This window comes from Miscanthus floridulus, chromosome 9, assembly GCF_019320115.1.
Source record: "Miscanthus floridulus cultivar M001 chromosome 9, ASM1932011v1, whole genome shotgun sequence".
In the NCBI taxonomy this organism is placed as follows: Eukaryota; Viridiplantae; Streptophyta; class Magnoliopsida; order Poales; family Poaceae; genus Miscanthus; species Miscanthus floridulus.
The window spans coordinates 28,049,698-28,072,118 of record NC_089588.1 but is presented as its reverse complement, the minus strand read 5'-3'; the positions used below and the strand labels follow the sequence as shown (position 1 = coordinate 28,072,118).

The window sequence follows — 22,421 nt, the reverse complement described above, 5'->3', positions numbered from 1 at the left end:
ATTCTTTGTCTTCCATTGCAGCAATTCCAGTGTGGTACCCAACTTTTTCTGTCCCACATCACAAGTTGGGTATAGCAATTTCTTATGATCCTCTAGCATGTGCTCGAACTTGATCTTCTCCTTTTCACTTTTGCATTCTCTTTGTGCGTCACGAATGGCATGACCAAGATCATCAGCGGGCTCATCTTCTGCCACTACCTCTTCTTCAGCTTCCCCCATTGCAGTATCATTGAAGGCACCATATTCAGCAATAATGTCATCATCGTCCCATTGTTCTTCTTCACCTTCTTCCATTACAACCCTGGTTTCTCTGTGCTTCGTCCAACAAATATAGTTTGGCATGAAACCCGACTTCAACAAGTGTGAATGAAGACTCCTTGAGCTAGCATATTCCTTCAAATTCTTACATATGACACATGGGCAGCACATGAAACCATCGCGTTTGTTTGCCTCGGCCACACGTAAGAAAGAATGCACGCCCTCAATGAACTCTTGGGAGCGGCGATCAGCATTGTACATCCAATGCCGGTTCATCTGCATTACATGACATACATACCATATTAAAACCTAAAACATAATCAGTTAATTATACGACATGCATGCCACCACATAAGGTATTAATTTATGAAAGTCTCGCTACAATGTAGACAATCCCAACTACCACTAAAAAAACTAAAGCTAAAATGCACTTCAGCAGCATAAGGATTTCGCGACCAATCCCAACTAAAACAGACAGATCATGCGTTTGTTCAACGTCTATGGGCTTCTTCCGCAGGATCACTGCCTCATCAGCCGCCGTAGCCGCCTGTGCAAGAGAGTTTTACACGTGTTCAACATACTCTTCCTCCCAGTACCAGCCTGAACATCCAGTGCCATCCCACTAAAATTAAAATAAAAAATTAGAACTTTAATCGCAATTATCATGAAAATAAGTATAAATTAACTATAATCATCAAGTGCGACAAAATAACTCACATTATGATCCGGACACTTGAAGAAGATACGTACCTTGTTGGGACACTCCTTCCTCACCCGATACTCCATCACAATCTTCTCCTCACACTTGCCGCATGCAATGAGAGGAAGGTCCAGCCTAAGTCGCTTTGGAACCCGATGAGAGGCCGAGGACCCGGAAGCAGTTGCCATCTACTCTCTATACTCATTTTTAATATAATATAAATTTCTCATTTTATAAACAAATAAAATTAAAAAAACTCTAAAATTCTCTATATCTCCAAACCATGAAGTGTGCTATGCATGTTAGAATTGAAAACTCAATACTAGTTTTGAATAACTACTTTAACCTTCCTTCATCCAAATACACAAACTTTAAAGTGATTTTGAGCTTAATTGGCTTACAAATAAAAAAAAATCTAACATAAAAAACCACATATATATCTAGTCCACAAAATGAAATAAGCTACTGATGAAACATAAGAGTATAAAGTTGGTAACCTTCGGAACCGAAGAATCGATAGAGGAATGGAAGAAATCTTGTGATACACCAGTGATGAGGAAGAAGAGAGGCCGGCGATGAAGCAAGAACACTGAGCTCGAAGTGGCTCGGGCTCGGAGAGGAACAAGGGCTATATAGGAGGGGACCTTTAGTCCCAGTTGGAGACAGAAACCGGGACTAAAGGTATCTCTAGTTCCGGGCGCGAAAAATACCGAGACTAAAGCCAAATTTCGAGGTGGGATCAAAGATCGTTTCTCTACTAGTGTGTGTATATATATATATATGTAGCTGTATATTTACATTCTATACATCGATCAGGCAAAACACCAGATACAATGAAAGAACAAAACAATACTACTGCGTATTATGCTGCTAAAAAAAAAGAAAAGAAAGAGAAAGAGAGAAGGAAAAGACTAGGTATTTGGTTGTCTCTGCAGGCTCACACGTTGTTGATGGATGAGTTATTAGTTGGTGCGTTTGCTGGGGGCGGAGGGCGGTGGCTTCCCTCGGGGCTTCCTGTCGAGCACCCAATGGTAGCTGCTGCCAGCGGCGGGCTGATCATGATCTCCGGCGGGCACCATGGACGACGGCGGCGCTGCTGGCGTGGCGCCGCCGGCACGTGATGATGATGATGCAGCCGCCGCCGCCGGAAGTGCAGGCAGCAGCAGTAGGATGTCGTCGTTGGCCGTGAGAGGCCTAGCGCAGGTGGAAGGCCGCGGCGCCAAGGCGGTGAGGAGGAAGAGCAGGAGGAGGAGGCGGCCAACCAGCTGCGGCGGCGACACACGGCGGCGGCGGCTGCAGCAGGCCATTGACGACACACAGATAGAGCTACTGAGCTAGCGCGCGGCGATGGAGCTGATCGAGCTGATGGTGTAGCAGCTAGAGGACATTCCCGGCAAGGAGAATGCTCCGATATATAGCTGGAGCTGCTGGCGGTGGGAGCAGGGAAGCTTGGAAGCCAAGTAGTCAAGAAGTTTAGCTAGGCAGGCAAAGGACAGAGACAGACGTGTGAAGAAGAAATGCAAGCTGGAAGACACCAACACTCTCTGGAGTCGTCACTGCCACGTCGTCACCAGCACTTGCTCAGGTCAGCCAAGACCCAGCTGGTACGCGTTTTGGCCTGCTACTGCTACCTCTGCAGAACCAAGCTGAACCAGCGCCCAGTTCAACAGCAAATAACCCGCATATTCCATCAGCCAACTTTAATCTCGCACTAGGTGTGTGTGTGCACTAGTGTGTGTGCACACACACACACAAAAGAATAAACAGATAAAAACCGACCACACTATTGATGGGAAAAAAAAAGATGACGCGTGTAACGCGTTTGCGTGTGGGCCTCTTTTGGAATGGGCTTATAGCAGTCCAGGATGGACGTTGGGCCACCCTCTCTTCGTGTTCAACAAGCTCCAACCACGCCAACAGGCCTGTGACCGATTGGTCAGCAGGACCTCAGTAGCACCCGCCCGAAAGGGACCGCATGTTACAATTTATTCTTGGATTGCTATGAATACTGTGCGTTTTCCTGCATGCGCACGCTTGTGGTGTGAGTGTGGTGGTGCGCGTAGCCGAAATCTCTTGCAACCTGGGAAGATGAAGTTATACTCAGGAACAAGTTTCCAGGAGCAACGGCTCGGGGGCAAGCCGTTTGTAAGGTCTAATTTGGAAACTCCAATCCCTCTAGGATCCCAGATTTTTCATTGGGTAGGTAATCCATGAGATATAATTTTAATTATCATCTTAGTTCTTAGTGGGGGTTTTTCCATCCCTAAGTTTTGCTTCCCCTTGTTTCCAAAAGGTGCCTAAAGTAAGGGGGGATGTCATGGACCTGACGCTTGCAATGCAACTGTCCAAAGCAGCAACTCTGAATAAGGGCCTGTTTAGATTTTAAAAAAAATTTGTGCAGTATCCGTCACATCGAATCTTGCGGCACATGCATGTAGTACTAAATGTAGACGAAAAAAAAACTAATTGCACAGTTGGGTGAGAAATCGCGAGACGAAACTATTGAACCTAATTAGTCCATAATTAGACACTAATTGCCAAATACAAACGAAAGTGCTACAGTAGCCAAAATCCAAAAAATTTTGGATCCAAACGGAGCCTAAACCGCTTACAACCGGTGAAAGCGTACCATTTAGTCGTGGTTGGTTTTACCAATCGGAATTAAAGGAGGTCTCGAAAACTTAGTCCCGGTTAGATTTTCCGGATCCGTGACACTATCTAACAGGGACTAAAGTTACGTTTTCCACTATACCTAAAATAAATTTTAGGTGTCCAAGTTTAATATGCTGTTGGATGCCGATGACGATGGCTACCGTCACGTCCCCGTCCCCTCTCCGCACGGTAATGGAAATAGCTCTGCGCCCTTGTTTTCGTGATCTAATTTGTCTTCTCTGGATAATTGCTGCCCCTTGCTCCCCTCGCTCTAGGGTTTACAAATTGGTTGGTTTCAACTGCTTTATCGACTAAATTTGACAAAATCCTGTTCCTAATCCCGGCATAATTGTTCAAACAGACAAGCAAATGGAGTTTGGAACTGAGAGTGTTTGATTGCTCGAATATTTTATTGAAATCAAACAGATGTGCGCTGAAGAAAGTCTGACGGTGGTTTGGGGATTTTAGGTGCAGACGACGATAAACGATAGCATGCTGTTACCCTGGGCCGCCGTGTCGAGCTCCAGCTGACCACTTTGCCCCCAACATGACATGGCATATCCCCTATTCGGGAATCGTATCGACCTCCATGGATTGACAAGTCTGAACTCGAGGAGGTTGCGTCTTCTGGCTTGGTGAGAGGCTTGTCTTTAATCTGCTTGATCTCTGCTATTTGAACATGACCATTGAATTATGGCCTTGAATTATCTCTGTCTCTGAAGGAGCAATTTGCTGGCACCAGCACCAATCAAACGTTGAAGATGTACAAAGACAGGACACAGCTTGCAGCATGAACACAACTCTGAATTTCAGGAAGGAAACATGTTAGATAACTCAGACAGTGGGCAAAAGCAAAGATTGGAAACAATAAACTCCTCCTGATGGCAGCAAAGCAGCTCATTGGCATATTTTATGTGGTACAAGAATTCAGAGCTCTGAGCACACAAGAAATACAACTAAAAAAGGACCTCAAAAATAAAATAATTGCAATGGCAGCAGTTGAAAAATTGAGGGCAAGACAAAAATCGAGAATAACATATCTGAGGGCAGGTGATGCTAACTCTAAGTTCTTCTTTCTCTCGGCAAATGGGAGAAGAAAGAAAAAAATTATCCAAAAGCTGCAAACAAGTCAGGGGGTTCTACATAGGTAGGCTGATAAACAAAATGCTATTCAGCAGCACTACTCTAATGTGCTTGGAGATAGTCAGAATAGGCATGTCACTTTGAACTGGGAGGCTATCAATTTGCACACATATGATCTGCAGGACTTAGAAACAGAGTTCTCAGAAGATGAAGTGAAGAGTGTTGTCATGGAAATGAAGCAGGAAGCAGCTCCTGGACCAGATGGACTCATTGGGAAATTTTTCAAGGAATGTTGGGAAATCATAAAGGATGATCTAATGGTTGCTATTAACTATTTCTATAACATGCATGGTCAGCACTTCCAACTACTGAACTCAGCCCATATTGTTCTGATCCCAAAAACTGATGAAGCTTCAAGAATCTCAGACTTCAGGCCTATCAGTTTGACCAGCAGTGTGGCAAAGATCATCTCAAAAATATTGGCTAATAGACTGTCACTTTACCTACCAAGACTAGTGTCCAGAAATCAGAGTGCGTTTATTAAGAAGAGAAGCATACAGGACAACTTTCTATACACACAGAACCTCATAAGGGAGTTGCATAGGAAAAACAAATCAACAATCTTCCTCAAGCTTGACATTGCTAAAGCTTTTGATACTGTAAGATGGGACTATCTAATGGAAGTTCTAGAGCACATGGGCTTCGGTGCCAGGTGGAGGGGATGGGTGATCATTCTGCTATCAACTGCTACATCATCTGTAATGGTCAATGGTGAAAGAACTCAGCCTTTTAGGCATAGAATAGGCCTCAGGCAGGGGGACCCTTTGTCACCCATGCTTTTCATTCTAGCTTTGGAACCTTTGCAAAGATTGATTAATATGGCTGAAGAAAATGAGCTATTGAAGCCACTGGACAGCAGGCCAGCTAAGATTAGACTGAGCCTTTATGCCGACGATGCTACATTATTCTTAAATCCAACGAAAGAAGACATGGACACCATCAAATACATCTTTGATTGCTTTGGAGCAGCAGCTGGACTGAATATTAATCTTGCCAAGAGTGCAGCATATCCAATTCGGTGTCAAGGTCTTAATTTGGAAGATGTACTACAGGAATTCCCCTGTCCATTGAAATCCTTCCCATGCACATACTTGAGACTACCATTAAGCTTGAGGAAATTGACAAGAGTGCAAATTCAGCCCCTTTTGGACAAGATTGCAAATAAATTACCTGCTTGGAAGGGCAAACTTATTGACAGGCCAGGAAGAGTAACTCTAGTAAGGACAGTGCTATCATCACTTCCTACTTATTTCCTGACTGCTTTCTAACTCAGGAAATGGGCAGTCAAGAAAATAGATAGGTTGAGAAGAAGTTTTTTGTGGAAAGGCACTGACAAAACAAATGGAGGACACTGTCTAGTTTCTTGGAAAAAAGTTATGCTACTTAAGGATCTAGGAGGGTTGGGCATCCTTGACCTAGAAATGTTCAGCAGAGCATTGAGATTGAGATGGTTATGGTATGAGTGGACTGATGAAGAAAGGCCTTGGGTGGGAACCCCTCCACCATGTTATGAGGTTGACAAACAGCTTTTCAGATCTTCAACAGTAGTTACTATCGGTAATGGCTATAAAGCTAAATTCTGGCACAACACTTGGTTGGATGGCAAAGCCCCAATTGACATTGCCCCCAACTTGTTCAAATTGGCTTGGAGGAAAAACAATAACGTCAATGAGGAGTTAATTGATCAGAATTGGACTAGAGGGCTCTGGAGGATGAATACTGTTGAACAGATGGTAGAATTCGTTTGCCTTTGGGACCTTGTGCAGGACTACCAATTAAATGATCAAGAAGACAAGATTCGGTGGAAGTGGACATCAGATGGTCACTACACTACTAAATCTGCCTATAGAACCTGTTGACGTCGGAAGTGATCCGAATCAAACACCAATAGGGCCTTGGACGCCCGGGCCGCTATGGACCGAAGAACGCAGCGAGGATATCACTCTTTCGTAGTGAAGAACGGAGAGGTTTACAAGCAAACCACCAAAGGATAACCAACGTGCTTACGTGACGAAGAACCGGCTAGTTTTCAGGCAAACTAGCAAAGAAACCGTCGAGGCTCTTGCTCGGGAGGGACCCCGTCAGGGCAAGGACGTCGTCGGGTTGCCCTAGGTCGGCTGGCAAGCCTAGGGCACCATCCTTGGTCGTTGGATCAAGGGATGAACAGCATGGGGGTTGGAGAAGAGGGCAAAAGGGTTGGAGTAGAGGTAGTAGATTGATTTGTTTGACGATTGGATAGATGGGTAACTCAATCGGCCATGATCCTCTCATATATATAGAGGGGGGTGGTCTTATCCCAGTAGGAAACCTCTCCAAGCCTTATTTTCCAAGTTTTCCACGAGTTTGGAACAGTTCGGATCGGAATCCAAAAGGCCAGATCCGAACAGGATTTTCTGTCAGGTATGTCGGAAGTCCAGTCGGAAGTCCCGACTTGTGTCGGAAGTCCCGACTTGAGTCGGAACTCCCGACAGTCAGAACTTCCGACTTTTGTCGGAACTCCCGACGTAGGGATAACCCCAGACACCCGAGCAGATTTCTTCAGGCTTTTCGGAAGTCCCGACACACGTCGGAACTTCCGACAGTCGGAAGTCCCGACTTGGGTTGGAACTCCCGACGATGAGGCATCTTTCCAAGGGCATAACTTCTTCATCCGGACTCCGAATTAGACATTCCATATATGTTTCTTGACCGTCTCGACGAGAGGAACGCAATGGTGAAGTCTGTTTCATATTTTGACAACTTCACAAAATGAACATTTTTGGTTGTCAACATATGCCCCCCTGTTTTCAGGTGAATGATGCATAAACCTGAAAACACTTAATCAAATAAATTAAAATCAAGCAGCGACGATTCCCATCTCATCGGCTGCTCAGTGGCTAAGGACGATGTATACATCGGCCATTTTTCTAAGGGCGATACATGTATCGGCCATTGTTTGGTGAGCACTTAGGCTTCTTGCCAAACACTTGGAAAGTACCTTTTTAAGTACCTCCCGTTGATTGCTCTCGTGAGACGTTCACCTTGCAATGTCTCTAGCACATATAAATTTCTGAATATAACTTTGACCACTTTGTAAGGACCTTCCCAATTCGGTGACCACTTGCCAAACTGATTGCTCTTCGATCCAATTGGTAGTATGGTTTTCCACACCAATTCTCTCACTTGGAAGGATTTGCTCCTGACTTTCTTGTTGTACGCTTTGGCAACTCAAGCTTTATCTTTCTCTATTTCCTTGAGAGCTTTTAATCTCACATCAGTCACCTCATCGATATTATCCATCATCAAATCATGATACACAACAGCTGATAAATCATTTTGTTTAGCAAGCTTGTATACATCCAAATTCACTTCAACAGACAACACGGCCTCTTGGCCATATACTAACTCAAAAGGAGTAACCTTTGTAGCACCATGCCTTAAAATGCGATGTGCCCATAGAGCCTCAGACAAAACTTCATGCCATCTCCTTGGATTCTCCTCAATTTTCCTTTTGATGAGCTTGATCAAAGTCTTATTACTAGACTCAGCTTGGCCATTGGCTTGAGCATAGAATGGATATAAATTGAGTAACTTGATCTTATATAATTCGGCAAATTCCCTCACATCTTTAGACACAAACGATGTCCCTTGATCTGTAGTTAATGTTTGAGGGATGTCGAATCTATGAATAATATGCTCAGTAATAAACTTAATTACTTCCTTGTGTGTCATATTCTTCAAAGGAACTCCCTCGGTCCACTTAGTAAAGTAATCTGTAGCAACTAACATAAATCGGTGTCCCTTCGAAGATGAGGGATATATTTGGCCAATGAAGTCTAACCCCCAACCACGAAAAGGCCATGGTTTGATGATAGGATGAAGCACAGCAACAGGCACAAGCTGAATATTTCTAAACTTCTGGCACTCTTCGCAACCTTTATAGTAGCGAAAACAATCGGCCATCATAGTAGGCCAATAGAAACCGGCTCTACGTAATAACCACTTCATCTTTGGGGCCGATTGATATGTACCACAGATGCCTTCGTGGACTTCTCCCATAGCCACTCTTGCCTGATCTGATCCTAAGCACTTAAGCAGCAAATCTTCGGCGGTTCTTCGATAAAGCTCATCATTATGCAATACATATTTGAAAGCGCTCCGCCGAATACTTTTATCAATTTTGGCACTTGGATCACGTAGATATCTCAACAAGGGAGTCCTCCAATCTTCTAAATCGGCCCCAACATCACTGGAAGTTATATCAGGCCGATTTGATAGCTTCTCAAGCGAATTGACCAGGTTGGTCACAGGGGAGTCGGCTGAACCAACTGGGCTGGTAGGCTTAATCGATTTAGAGGTGTCGGCTTGGCCAACTAGGGCAGTCGGCTTAGCCGACTTGGCCACAGCAGAAGAGTAGTCGGCTGAGCCAACTTGGTCAGTTGGCTGAGCCGACTGGTCTATACCTACATAGGAAAAATTGAAATCTTCATGCATCGGCTGTTCTTGAATATGGAAATTATGTCCACTGACATCATAGCCAGATGCTTGCTGAGCTAACATGCTGGCCTTTTGATTTTCATGCCTCGGAATATGCCGAATTTGAAATTCGGCAAAATAATCAATAACATCAAGGCAAGCATCAAGACAAGCTCTTAGTGATCCTTCTAAACATTGAAATTCACTAGCAACTTGGTGTACCACCAACAAGGAATCACCATAGGCTTCAACATGTTATACCCCATGGATTGCAATATAGCCAAGCCGAATAAGAAAACTTCACATTCGGCTCAAATGTTGGTGCAGATATAATTTTAATCGGCTTGATGTCTCCAATAGCACCATTGTGAGAAATAATGATTATGCCAACACCTTGGCCTTATTTGCAAGCCGACTAATCATATTGTTACATCCATGAAGTAAATCAAAATGCATATATCATGCCCCCCAGCCCTTAAGGCCATCAAAGTAAAATCCATGGGGGCTTTCTAATAGCACGATGGTCGCAAGCATTCATCGGCTATATTTTTACACTAAGGGCGATATCAAAATATCGGCCATATGAATTCATCCACATAAATATGCATAGCCGAAACAAAATATTTTGGCTCTTGATCATTGGTTAGTAAAATAATTTGGCAGCCCACCATAATATAAAGATCCACACCAAGGATCAAAATAAGAAGCTAAGGGATAACCATGCATACCAGGAGATGAATTCCACATAGGCATAGGCAAAGAATATGGATGATGCCATGACCAATAATTTTGATGATTTGGTGCAAACCTCCAACTTGGCAATTGTTTCTTGAATCTCTTTCTCTCCTTTGCTTTTGTTGCACCACTTGCTTGAACATCATCCTTCCGAGCTTGAATACTTCCCTTAGGAACCCATGCCAAGACTTTTCCTTTCTGCTTCTCTGCACTAAGCTTCTGTAACTTCTTCTCTTGCCACTTTGGGAAACCGATTGAGCATATCGGTTTTATTTTTGTTTTGGACAGCGGTAAATCTTTCCTGATTTTGGGCACTCCCACCTTCTTTTGTTCAGATTTGGCACCTACAATATCAATAGATGATTTCCCCACTTCTTTGCCATCAATAGTCGAATTTTTCAGCAATGTAATCGGCTTTTCAATAGTTGAATTCAGATCTGAACTCTTTTTTTCGGCCATCATACTTCACGCGGTAAACTTGCTTTACCGCTTTCTTCTTTGGTTGAGCTCCAGACCAATTTTGATCAAAACGGTCTTTACAAGATGATAGTCTCCCTGAATGTCTAGGAGCTGCATACTCTACATATTCTTGCCTCAAATATGGTGGAACATGTGCCTCTTGATCAAACCAGCCCCAAGATGAATAAGGATGAAAATATACGGGTTGTGGTCCATATGACATGGTAATTGGCTGCTCAAAAGGAGAATATGTTGCTATTGTGTGAGATCTATCTCCTTGCCAATTCCACTCTTGAGACTTATGCTTTGGAGGTAATTTTGATAACTGGATTTTCTTTGGCCGATTGGTGACATTTGTTTTTGCTATCTTCTCATATTTAGCTAGAAGTTCCTTGAAGCTAAGCTTCAGCCTTCTACTTCTTTGTTTGTCACGGCCTTTACCTCCATTAGCTTTACGAGCATCCTCCTTCTCCCTATCTTGACAGACATGCTCCAAAGAAGGATCCTTAGCTGATTCCCCTTGCTCAACGAGATCAATCGGCTTTTGCTTTGGTTGGAGAGATTTCAGCTGTCCCCCAGTGTCTTCTGGAATTATGATAACTTTGTTATCCTCTAGAATATCTTCTATTTGCAATTCATCAACAACAACCTTGCCTTCACTTGAGGGCTCCACATCTCTCTCTTGGGCGTTCAAGCTTTGAGCTTTGAGTGAATCGGCTAATACAAGCCGATTCAAAACCTGTTTGCCATCAAGACCAATTGAATCCAATTGGTCTATGTGTTGAGCTTCAGAAAATCTCAATCGTCCTTTATCAATGGCCGATTGGATTACTCGATGAAACATATTGCAACTAGAGGTATTATGACTAGAAGAATTGTGCCATTTGTAATATGTAAGCTCTTCTAAATTTTTAACAGATGGCAAAGCATTGTGATCAATGATTCTAATAAAATTATTCTTGAGCAAGACGTCAAAGACATGATCACAAAAAGTAAAGTCAAAGGTGTACTTTGATTTCTTTAGCCGATTCTTTTGTGGAGTCGGCTTTAAAGCTAGGCAAACAAATGGATTGGATTTATTATCAATCCATTCGGACACACCTTTGCAATTGCTTACAGGAAGCTTTAACTTTGATGAATTACCACTATCGGCCTTGCCATATGGAACAATGTCTTGGTCGATAGAATCTGAATTTATTTTATTATCAACAAATAAATTGCTATTCTCAATCGGTCTATTATAACAATTAGCAAAGATATCTCTAATAGATGCAGAAATTGAAATAGTATGACTGGATTGGAATTTGGACAAAATATTTGTGTTTTCTACCTTGTTGATCATGTTGGAAAAGTGCACGTCCTTGATTTGCATGATGTTGCTCTTTATCTCCAGAGAATGATCAACAATAGGTGCCGAATCATCTGAAGATGCATCGGCAGCTGTCGAGACTGAGAAAGTCGGTTTAGCCAACTGGAAGTTGGCGAGGCCGACTTGGGCACTAGCAGGGGCAGTCGGCTTAGCTGACTCAGGGCAGGCAGCAATCGGCTCAGCTGACTTTGAAGTCGGCTCAGCCGATTCTGAGTAGGCAGGCAGCCCTCCTTTGTTGCTTGTAGGGGCACTAGATAAGTGTACAACCCCATTAACTCCTGAAAAATCAAGTCTAGCTGGTTTCTGGCATTTTCCATGCTTTTCTATAGCAAGACTTGTTTTTTGAGATGTGATTGATTCGGAAAGGATATTGTATTGTTCGGCTTTTGTAGCCGAACCTTTGCTTACATCCGAATTAATTATTTCTTTCATGCCCACTAGCAATCCTGTTTTAGCCGATGACCCAACTGTGATCGGCCTTTTCTCTTTAGTCTTTCCAAAATATTCATAGAATTGCTCCTCTAATTGAGACCATGAACCAATAGTACATTGTGGCAAAGATGTAAACCATACAAAGGCAATACCAGTGAGAGATAAAGGAAAATTTTGTACTCTCATATAGTCTTCTTTACCGACAAAACCTAGCTGTGAGAGATATATACTAATATGTTCTATAGTGGTTTTATCATCTTCACCACTAAATTCATAAAAATTAGGTACCCACCAACCATTAGGAGTTTTCAAGTAATCATAGCATAATGGGTATGGTCTATGATAAGTGGGCCCATTTAGAGGAACCATATGGATTTCTAGCATGGGCTAATTCTTCATCGGTTCGGTTTGATTTGAGAGCAACAAATAAAGCCGAATCATGATTGCTTGCAAGTGCACACATTGCTGAAATTTTATTGATTCGGCTATAATTATTAGCAATATGTGGAGCCGAATCACGAGTTTTAGCGCTCGAATGCCTTGCTGAAATTTCACTAATTCGGCTATGGTCACGAGCGAAATACAAAGCTGAACTGTGGGCATTGATCTTTGCATAAGGTGCTGAATTTTCATTGATTCGGCTATGGTTACTAGTAACACATGAAGCCGAATCATAAGTATTAGCACTTAAGCACCTTGCTAAATTTTCATTAATTTGGCTCGAGTTGGGAGTAACATATGGAGCCGAATTATGAATAGGAGCATTGGCATATGATGCTGAATTTTCAGAATAATTGGCTTAATAATTAGCATTGTTATAGCCAATTCTCTCATTCATCGGCATGTCTTGTGGTGGAACCACATATTGTGAACTTATAGCCGATGAATAACAATTTACGTGTTGTATGTTGCTAGTAGCATCAAAACTCGAAGAATTTACAACATGCATTGGCTCTTGACCATAATATTCATAATTATGATGTGTATGATGAGGAGCATTAACAAAAGTATTAGCCGATGTAACATATCTAGTATCATTACAGCTAGCAACACCAACATGAGAGCTCATAGAACTTGCAAAATAACTATTAGGATCATAAGATGCATTTGCAAGTTGTACCTTAGGGTGATTGTAGTAATATTGTGATGCAACACCTTGGTACTTCATGACTTATAACTTGACCGCCTTGCTGAATTTTCTGATAAGTAGCGCAACTTGTTGCAAAATCGCAAACAAGATCAAAAGGGGTCAAAACCAGATGCAATCGGCCTTTTGGGCCAGATGCAAGGTAATGGCGAGCACAAGAAGATAGATCAACGAGGAGTAAGGCTAGGTCAGAGAGATCGGCTATAAGAGATAGCCGAACCAATCGTCCTCAGCGGAGTCGCCAAAAAGTGTGTTGACGTCGGAAGTGATCCGAATCAAACACCAATAGGGCCTTGGACGCTCGGGCCGCTATGGACCGAAGAACGCAGCGAGGATATCACTCTTTCGTAGTGAAGAACGGAGAGGTTTACAAGCAAACCACCAAAGGATAACCAACGTGCTTACGTGACGAAGAACCGGCTAGTTTTCAGGCAAACTAGCAAAGAAACCGTCGAGGCTCTCGCCCGGGAGGGACCCCGTCAGGGCAAGGACGTCGTCGGGTTGCCCTAGGTCGGCTGGCAAGCCTAGGGCGCCATCCTTGGTTGTTGGATCAAGGGATGAACAGCATGGGGGTTGGAGAAGAGGGCAAAAGGGTTGGAGTAGAGGTAGTAGATTGATTTGTTTGACGATTGGATAGATGGGTAACTCAATCGGCCATGATCCTCTCATATATATAGAGGGGGGTGGTCTTATCCCAGTAGGAAACCTCTCCAAGCCTTATTTTCCAAGTTTCCCACGAGTTTGGAACAGTTCGGATCGGAATCCAAAAGTCTAGATCCGAACAGGATTTTCTGTCAGGTATGTCGAAAGTCCAGTCGGAAGTCCCGACTTGTGTCGGAACTCCCGACAGTCAGAACTTCTGACTTTTGTCGGAACTCCCGACGTAGGGATAACCCCAGACATCCGAGCAGATTTCTTCAGGCTTCCCGGAAGTCCCGACACATGTCGGAACTTCCGAAAGTCGGAAGTCCCGACTTAGGTCGGAACTCCCGACGATGAGGCATCTTTCCGAGGGCATAACTTCTTCATCCGGACTCCGAATTAGACATTCCATATATGTTTCTTGACCGTCTCGACGAGAGGAACGCAATGGTGAAGTCCGTTTCATATTTTGACAACTTCACAAAATGAACATTTTTGGTTGTCAACAGAACCCAATTCAATGGAAATCATCCACCGTTTACAGGAAGCTACATATGGCGAGCACATACTGATGGCAAGCTCAAATACTTTACATGGCTGCAAATGCACTAGAAAATCCTTACAACAGACAAGCTTTTGGCCAGGAACTGGCCTTGCGCTGAAACTTGCCCGTTGTGTGATCAGGAACCTTAAATAGCTAATCACATCTGTTTGCAATGCTGCTACGCCAAGGAGGTATGGTTTCTAGTGCTCAATTGGACTGCTCCAGCAATAAGCATGCCTACTGGGAATGCCATAGATTTTCAGAACTGGTGGGAGCAGACCCTTAATCCAATATCGCCCAAGGCAAGAATATCAATGGCAGCGATGATTATGTATACTGTCTGGAACATTTGGAAAGAGAGAAATAGAAGAATCTTCAACAACTCCTCACTTCAGCCAATCCAAGTTTTTGAGTTGATCAGAGCAGAAATAATGATGAGAGTAAGGGCCTGTGGTACTCCCTTGCTGCGAGAGGATATACTGCTAGTTTAGCTATGTTGTTTACGTTTTGCTTTCTTGGGTGCTTGAGATTATTTTGTTATATGTAATAGCCTGTAAGTTTGCAACCTTGAATTTCTCTTCTTCTTAAATGCACGGAAGTGCTCCTGCGGTGTTTTGGACTGGCAACCCACCTAGGGAGTACCCGAGGTGGTCTTTTTGTGCGGTTGGGATGTCACCGAGAATCAAGGAGTCAATGGTGACACGCGATTTAGACAGGTTCAGGCCGCAAGGATGCGTAATACCCTACGTCCTGTATGTGTATGCGTGTATTGAGTATGGATGAGTTGTGTATGTGAGATCTTGAGGGGGTCCCTGCCCGCCCTTATATATGCGGGGGAGCAGGGTTACAGGTTAGAGTCCTAGCCGAGTACATTTACAGAGTCCTGCCCTAACTCGGTAGAGCAGTTTCCAGACATATCCGACTAGTCTTGTAGAGTCCGTGTAGGCTACGTAGCCCTGTGGCGTAGCCTCCATGTCTTGATCGTGTCTGAGTACGACTCCTTAGCGGGCCATACAGGGTTTACTCGTGGGCCTCGGTATGCTTGGCCGACAAGCCCCCAAGTACTTTGTAGTCGAGTGTAACAGTGCTGGGTACTATGTCAGAAGTCGCCCGAGTAGTTGTTGGTGCTTTGTGAAGTGCTTCTCGTTGCGGCGTAGTCATCGAGTACCGAGTACTGTCACGTGGCTGGAAGGTACTCTTTTGCAATCTTTCGAGATCATTCCGAGTAGTCCAAGTCTTCAAAAGTGGCCCCGAACCTTAGGTTGAATCACAGGCTGAGGGTCAATCTTGTAATTTCACTTCGACTTCCGGAAGAAAACTCTGACCAGCGGGTACGGTGTACACAGCCCCCCGAGCACTTCGACTAGCATAGTCGATGAAGGGGTCAGCAATCTGGTCAAAGTTACCATTAGTTACCGTGTCTCGCGATAACTCCTCCGAATTTTTTTACCGTTGCGATAAAATCGGAACAAATCCCGGGTTTTGAGCGACCGTTTCTGTCCGTTGCAACTGTATAAAAGAAGGGAACCCGGTCGTGTATGAAGTTACTGTGCCATTTTAGATCTGAGCGATTGCTTCCTCTGCGCAAATATTGCCTTAGTCATTCTGTGACCTCGCTGCCGCCGCCGCCGCTGCATCTCCATTGCCAGTGAAAGCAGTCGTCCCTTTAACCTTTGCCACTCTTGCTGTGATCCGCGGGTTAATGCGCACCAAGAAGATGGGCAAGAAGACCGAGAAGGCTCAGGGAAAGGTCGCGGCTGCGGGGAAGAAACCATTGAAGGAGACAAAGGAGCCCCAGCTGCCCGCGCCCAAGTACGGGCCCACTGATCAGAAGGCACCGCCGCCGCCCGGGGTGACTTGGGCGCACTCGCGCATGAGGGAGCGTGCGATCCAAGAACTCGAGGCCGCCAAGCTGCTGCAGTCGAAGGAGTTGATCAACTGGAGGTGTGCCTGGAGCGATGCTTGGCAATGGGAGGAGTACCCGGGTGAGACCGTCATGTGGGCTCACTTCATCGAGAGGGGATTAACCGTCCCGGCTTCCAGGTTCTTCCTCAGCGTCGACTACTATAGGATCCAGGTGATTCACCTCAATCCCAACGGTGTTCTGCACTTGTCGATTTTCGTCCACTTGTGCGAAGCGTACCTGAAGATTCCGCCTAGACTCGAGTTGTTTAGGCGTCTCTTTAGGTGTAAGCCTCAGCCCAGCGCCCTTAGGACAGAAGTACTCGGAGGGGCTGGCATTCAACTGAGAAATGCTGCTTCTTATCTCGAGTATGAGTTACCCGACTCACATGGCGACTGGAAAGCCAAATGGTTTTACGTCAGAAACCACCCGCCAGCCTTACCTCCAGTTACCCATTACGCTCCAAAACATGGTGACTTTTGGGTTGAGGAGCCAGAGGAGAGTACTCAAGTCGAGGCCTGGGTGGCTAGGATAGCTGAGTTGAAGGCTGCCGGTTTGACTGTCATTAATGTAGCTGCAAGCTTCCTGAAGCGGCGAGTACAACCCCTTCAGAACAGAGATCGCCTGGGGTTCGACTACATTGGTTTTGACGACGACCCCTCGCGTATGTCTGTTGAGGATGTTTCTGACGATGACGTGGAGACCTTGCTGGGTAAGCTCTTCAAGAATTTCCGTGGGGTGCCAGAAGTCCCAGAGGAGATCCAGCAAGTTGACGCGTGGTATGCTCCAAGAAAGGTAACTTTTAGACTTGTGTAATCGATTATCTTGTTGACTAGCAGGTAGTTTGAGTACTCATTGTTTGTCTTGTAATGTGTAGTCCCGGGTACTGACTGGGTACCCAATCGAGCCTCCGGAGGAGGAAGAGAAAGCTCCCCCTCCGGCGCTCAAGCGGCAGAAAGTAGTCAGGAAGAGTACTCATGAGGCGACTTCATCAGGGATCGGTGGCTCCAAGGTGAGTAGTCTTGTGTTTGCTCTGTTGAGTACTCTGAGTTTCCTTTTGACTTAACGTCGTTTCTTGCAGAGTCCTGATAACATTAGTTTGTATGTTGACAAGGCCGCCGATGTCACGTATGGAGACGAGGAGGCTACTTCTATTGAAGTAGTCACCATTGCACAAGATGCGGCTGCGGCCGTTGAAGTTGAGGATGAAGCGCCAGCAGTTGTCGAGCTGCGCGAGTACTGCTCCTCCGGCTGCTGAGCCTACAGCCCCCGAGCCAGAATTGCAGTGGTGAAGTCGTCGAGTACCACTGTTGCAACGCCAACAGAGGTGGAGGACGCGACGATTAATGAAGCTGCGACTACAGGTGAATACTCGAGCTCTGCCTGTAGTTGCGCATATGTAGTCTCAGCCTTGGTTCTTTCAGGACTTGGTGAAAATGTGAGGGACCTGCCTCCTACTCGCCCAGAGGAGAGGAGTTGGCCGCGAGTAACCCTCCGCCGTCTGTGAAGAAGAAATGGGTTCGCCTACCCCCGAAGTCTGGCCGGTGAGTAACTGCTGCTGTCCCTTTCACTTTGTCGGTTGGATTACCCTTGTAGTTATCTGACTTGTCGTTGAATCAACTCAGGGATGCGACAGATGCTATCCTGGTAGAAATAGATGATGCTGCTGTCCTTAGTCGACTTGACTTTGGACGAGGCACCCAAAGTCGAGGATGCAGGTCGAGTCGGGGCGATCGCGGCGATGCTGGAGGAAGTCATCCATTCGGTTGGTAATCTGGTAGCGCCTGCAGATTCCACTGCTGCGGCTCCCACTACGGCTGAGGGTATGCCACCCGCGAGTACAGCTGACGCCGATAGGTTGGCGTTGGTTGTTGACGTCCGCGGCAAGAAGCCGCTAGTCGAAGAGGTGCCTGAGCAGAGCGTCGAGATGGGAGAACCCTCCGGTGCTTCTGAACTGGATGTGGGCCCGCTGCCCGGATCTGCCGTCGGCGAAGGCTCCGGATCCCAGGTACCTGAGGTTACTCGGAGCCCGGTAGCAGTGCCGGTCCTGTGTTTTATAGGGCCTGGAGCGGCACACGCAGTCAGGGCCCCTAATACAGTTATCTTAATAATAAATAATACTATATGATTATATATTAAATGTTACAAATAAACACTTGAAATATATAAGCAATATTTTATGAAATAATTTATTTGTACTCAGTATCATTCGAATTTTTGTTTGATGTTGCATATAAATAGACATGTTTAATTTAGGACAAAAGTAAAACGATTTACTGCTTTTATTTCAAATTATAAGAAATTTTTGTTTTAGATTTATAGTCTTTGCTACGCACCTAGATATATGGTATGTTTATAAAACATCTTATAATTTGAGACGGAGGCAAGCGAACGCTAGATCAGTTGGTCTAGCTGTGTGCTTTGCACCCTGCCGGTCAGAGTTTGAACCACGGAGGCGGATTTGTTGGCTGGAGGAGACGCAATTTATTTGCGCGTTGAAAAAAATCCCTTCGTCTGTCCCACGTCAAAGCACAGGTCTAAGGTCAGTCCAGCCTCACGGGAGCTATGGTGCCGCTGTGTATAGGTGAGGTAGAGGTTCGGGAGTTTTCTCGACCTGCGTGAGGAGATTTTTTTCTAAAGCACGATGCCTGGGGGCTATCTTACCTCCATGGGTCGAGTTTTTTTTAATTTGGGAAGGAGGAAGTACAATTTACATTGCAACCGAGGGAGTACATATTAAATCACCTTAAAATTCCTTTTAATATTTATTTATGAAAATTATCACCGATCTAATAATAAACACTTGAACTTTAACATTCATTATTTATGCAAAGTTGATCATCAATTTAGCACAATAGGAGGAATTAGCGATTCAGGATGGTCATTGGATTCAGAAATCTGGAGAGGAGGATGTGCCGGCGTGCAAGATTCCAAGACTGCACCAGCGCGCGTTCTACTTTTTTTGAGCAAAGCGTCAGCGTTCTACTGGCTGATTAGCTGCTGCTCAAAGCTCTACTACGTCCAACACACGGCTACTAGGGCCCTTTGGCATCGAAGGCCTGGAGCGGCCGCTCCGCTCGCCCTGCCCCAGGGCTGGGCCTGCCCGGTAGTCGTGCTACCATCCGAGTCGGAGATTTAGGGAGTTCTGCATAGTATTCGGGTATGTTTCGTGATAGCTGTCTTCCCGAGTAGTGTACTCTGCTGGATTCTAACTTTGAGTTGTCTTTTTTGTAGGAATTGTATGACAAAGCTCGAAGCAATGTTCGGGCCCTGGAAGAGCGCAGTGACGCCGCTCCGCTCTTCGTGTACAGCAGCTGGAACAGAAAAATCGTCGACTTGAAGAGTCCCTGCGAGTACACGAGGAGGCGGCGAAATCTTTGGCCATTGAGCGGAGTAGCCATGAAGCTGCGCAAGAGCGTCTGGGGGCTTTGAACCAGAGGTTCCAGGGTAAGTAGTCGAAATCTCTTGATCCATATTGTTGTAGTCGTAGACTTTTCTTTAACTTGTGCTTTGTTCCGTGTCGTAGAGCTCAAGGACAGGGAGGCCTTGGTCAGTAGCCAGGTGCTTGACTGGTGGCTCACTTATGAACGCGAGGCAGACGAGTCGGCTACTAGATCTCAGGGCTCGACTTGCTGAGGCACAAGCTGTCAGCCAGGCATACCCAGGCCCACGAGTAGACCTTGTACAGCCCAACGAGGAGTTGTACTCGGAGATGATCAAGACACGGAGGCTACACTGCAGGGCGACATGGCCTACGTGGACTCTTCAAGACTAGTCAATTTGTACATAGAAACTACTCTATGTTGCCTTGCTTCCGCATCAAGGCCGTGTCTGTGACCCTCGGGTCCGCCTTGTCGCCGCTGATCCCTACTGCCGTCATGTTGACTAGGTAGTTGGGATACCGAAGGAATCGGCACTTCTCTGTCGAGTAGTCTGTACATATGTTCTGCTAGGTTCCCGATTAGTTGGCTGACTCTGTCGGGTGGTAGGAGTGCAGTTAATTGGCTAATTGAGGCGGCTGCTGCGAGAGGCGTGCGGTGTTCTCGGCCTTGAACCGCTTCGAATGCTGCCTCGAGGTTGACTATGGGGACCCTGGCTTCGAGTAGTCGACGGCGTTCTGCTCTTTCGATGTTTCTTGCTCTTTGCAGAGTTCTTTGATTTTCAGTCTCACCTTCTACCGATAGCTCGTCTTGGGAGACCTCTGTTCGCTGTTCAATGCATTGTGGAGTTCTGTTTTGATTGCTCGTGCCCAAGGTTTTTTTTATCGGCCGAAATTCACGGAAATTTTCGAAATTTCCGTTCTATCCACAGGGTCCGATAAAATTTGACATCGTCTAAATTTTTCTCTTTTTTCCTGCTCCCACATAGACAACCCAAATTCAGCCATGCAACGGTCCCACACTATAATGTTTTATTCTTGTTTTTATCTGTAAGTGATGTTTAATAGCTTAGGAATAATTTCAAGTCAAATTCTACGAAATTTTTTCAAAACAATTTGAATTTTTTTTGAATTTGGTCCGATATTTCCGATATATCATGCTTATCCTATTTATCCATGACTCCCGATAAATTTTTATTTCCGATAATGAAAACCTTGCTCGTGCTCCCATTAGCCGGTGAAGTGATGGTGAAGAGTTCTCTTTCTGGTGAGTACTCCCCTGAGCTTTCTGTAGCGATTTCTGTGGAGTCATCTCCTTCGTGGATTGGAGACAACGGGGTGCCCTCCTGGTACGGGAGAGTACCTAGGTGGGCGATTAGGCGTGACTCGTGGTCCTGGTCAAGGAACGATGGCTTTATCCCAGGCCAGTACACGAATCTGCCTTGAGGGGTTGATGTGATTACCAGACCCTGGGCTGGGCCTGATAACGCGTGTTCTTCGAATGAATCCGAGTCGTAGTTGTAGTCGTAGTCGAAGTCCGAGATTGATTGGAGTTCGGGTTAATGACTTGGAGTTGGAGTCCTACTCTAAGCCGTGCTCGAGTTGGAGTTGTAGTCGAACTCGGGCTCGAGGGTGTTCAGATAGAAATTTTCAATTTTTTCGGCGAGATCTTCTGCTTCTTGTCGAAGAGATATGTCGTCGAGGTGCTTCTTCTCCTGGTTGTCGATGATGTAGCGTTGGAAGCCTCCAACGCCGTCAGCGACGCAGAGCCAGGAGCCGAAGACGAAGGTCGCGTCTGCCTCCAAGGCAAACATGGCCTTTGATGACGACGGATGCCATCGATCTCGCATGGAGAAAGTCGGCGAGTTCCCCTACTTGGCGCCAGTTGTCGGTGTTTTAGACCGGCAACTCGCCTATGGAGTACCCGAGGTGGTCTTTTGTGCGGTTGGGATGTCGCCGAGAATCAAGGAGTCGATGGTGACATACGGTTTAGACAGGTTCAGGCCGTAAGGATGTGTAATACCCTACGTTCTGTATGTGGATGCATGTATTGAGTATGGATGAGTTGTGTATGTGAGATCTTGAGGGGGTCCTTGCCCGCCCTTATATATGCGGGGGAGCAGGGTTACAGGATAGAGGCCTAGCCGAGTACATTTACAGAGTCCTACTCTAACTCGGTAGAGCAGTTTCCAGACATATCCGACTAGTCTTGTAGAGTCCGTGTAGACTACGTAGCCCTATGGCGTAGCCTCCATATCTTGATCGTGTTCGAGTACGACTCCTTAGCGGGCCGTACAGGGTTTACTCGTGGGCTTGGGTATGCCTGGCCGACAGCTCCTGCCAATTTGTTCAAAAAAACATGTGAATCAGACTAGATGAATCATTTAATTGGATCAAGACAACAAGCAACCAACAGAACATTTCAGATATAGAGCAAGAAGGAAAGGAAGCTGAAGGAAAAGAAAAAAAAAATATTTGGCAATATGCGCCATGCACTCAATTGACACGATGCTGCAAAAGAGGTAAGCATATCAAAGAATTGAAATTCTTGTAATCTGATCATTGAGTGATTATTTTGCCACATGACTTTGTATATAGCTAGT

The 22,421-nt window shown here is 45.3% G+C and overlaps 2 protein-coding genes across 5 annotated transcripts in view; one reads left to right on the top strand and one right to left on the bottom strand.

The window, feature by feature from the left end:
• Window positions 1-11,214: 11,214 nt before the first annotated feature.
• Window positions 11,215-22,421, bottom strand: part of LOC136479544 (probable catabolite repression protein creC) — a 194,914-nt gene continuing 183,707 nt past the window's right edge. Inside the window, exon 7 of the mRNA XM_066477380.1 lies at window positions 11,215-11,234. Coding sequence (XP_066333477.1) covers window positions 11,215-11,234 — 20 coding nt within the window. The remainder of the gene's footprint in view (window positions 11,235-22,421) is intronic.
• On the top strand, window positions 16,106-20,575 carry LOC136481620 (uncharacterized). Of its 4 annotated transcripts, none has more exons than XM_066478954.1 (8): window positions 16,106-17,234; window positions 17,317-17,451; window positions 17,521-17,803; window positions 17,864-17,983; window positions 18,065-18,447; window positions 19,334-19,599; window positions 19,674-19,886; window positions 19,966-20,574. In XM_066478954.1, exons 1-3 carry the CDS (start codon window positions 16,239-16,241, stop codon window positions 17,695-17,697), a joined length of 1,308 nt encoding a protein of 435 aa, XP_066335051.1. In that variant the 5' UTR covers window positions 16,106-16,238; the 3' UTR covers window positions 17,698-17,803; window positions 17,864-17,983; window positions 18,065-18,447; window positions 19,334-19,599; window positions 19,674-19,886; window positions 19,966-20,574. The 4 variants fall into 4 exon arrangements, with proteins under 4 accessions (XP_066335051.1, XP_066335052.1, XP_066335053.1 ...); XM_066478955.1 differs by having other exon boundaries at window positions 19,298-19,599; XM_066478956.1 differs by having other exon boundaries at window positions 17,554-17,803; window positions 18,065-19,599; window positions 19,966-20,575.

Bases quoted from the DNA above. Each gene is read 5' to 3' on its own strand.
- LOC136481620 (XM_066478953.1), top strand. From the start codon at position 16,239: ATGCGCACCAAGAAGATGGGCAAGAAGACCGAGAAGGCTCAGGGAAAG. The intron at 17,235-17,316 runs GTAACTTTTAGA...TGTAATGTGTAG, and splicing joins CGTGGTATGCTCCAAGAAAG to TCCCGGGTACTGACTGGGTA. The intron at 17,452-17,520 runs GTGAGTAGTCTT...CGTTTCTTGCAG, and splicing joins CAGGGATCGGTGGCTCCAAG to AGTCCTGATAACATTAGTTT.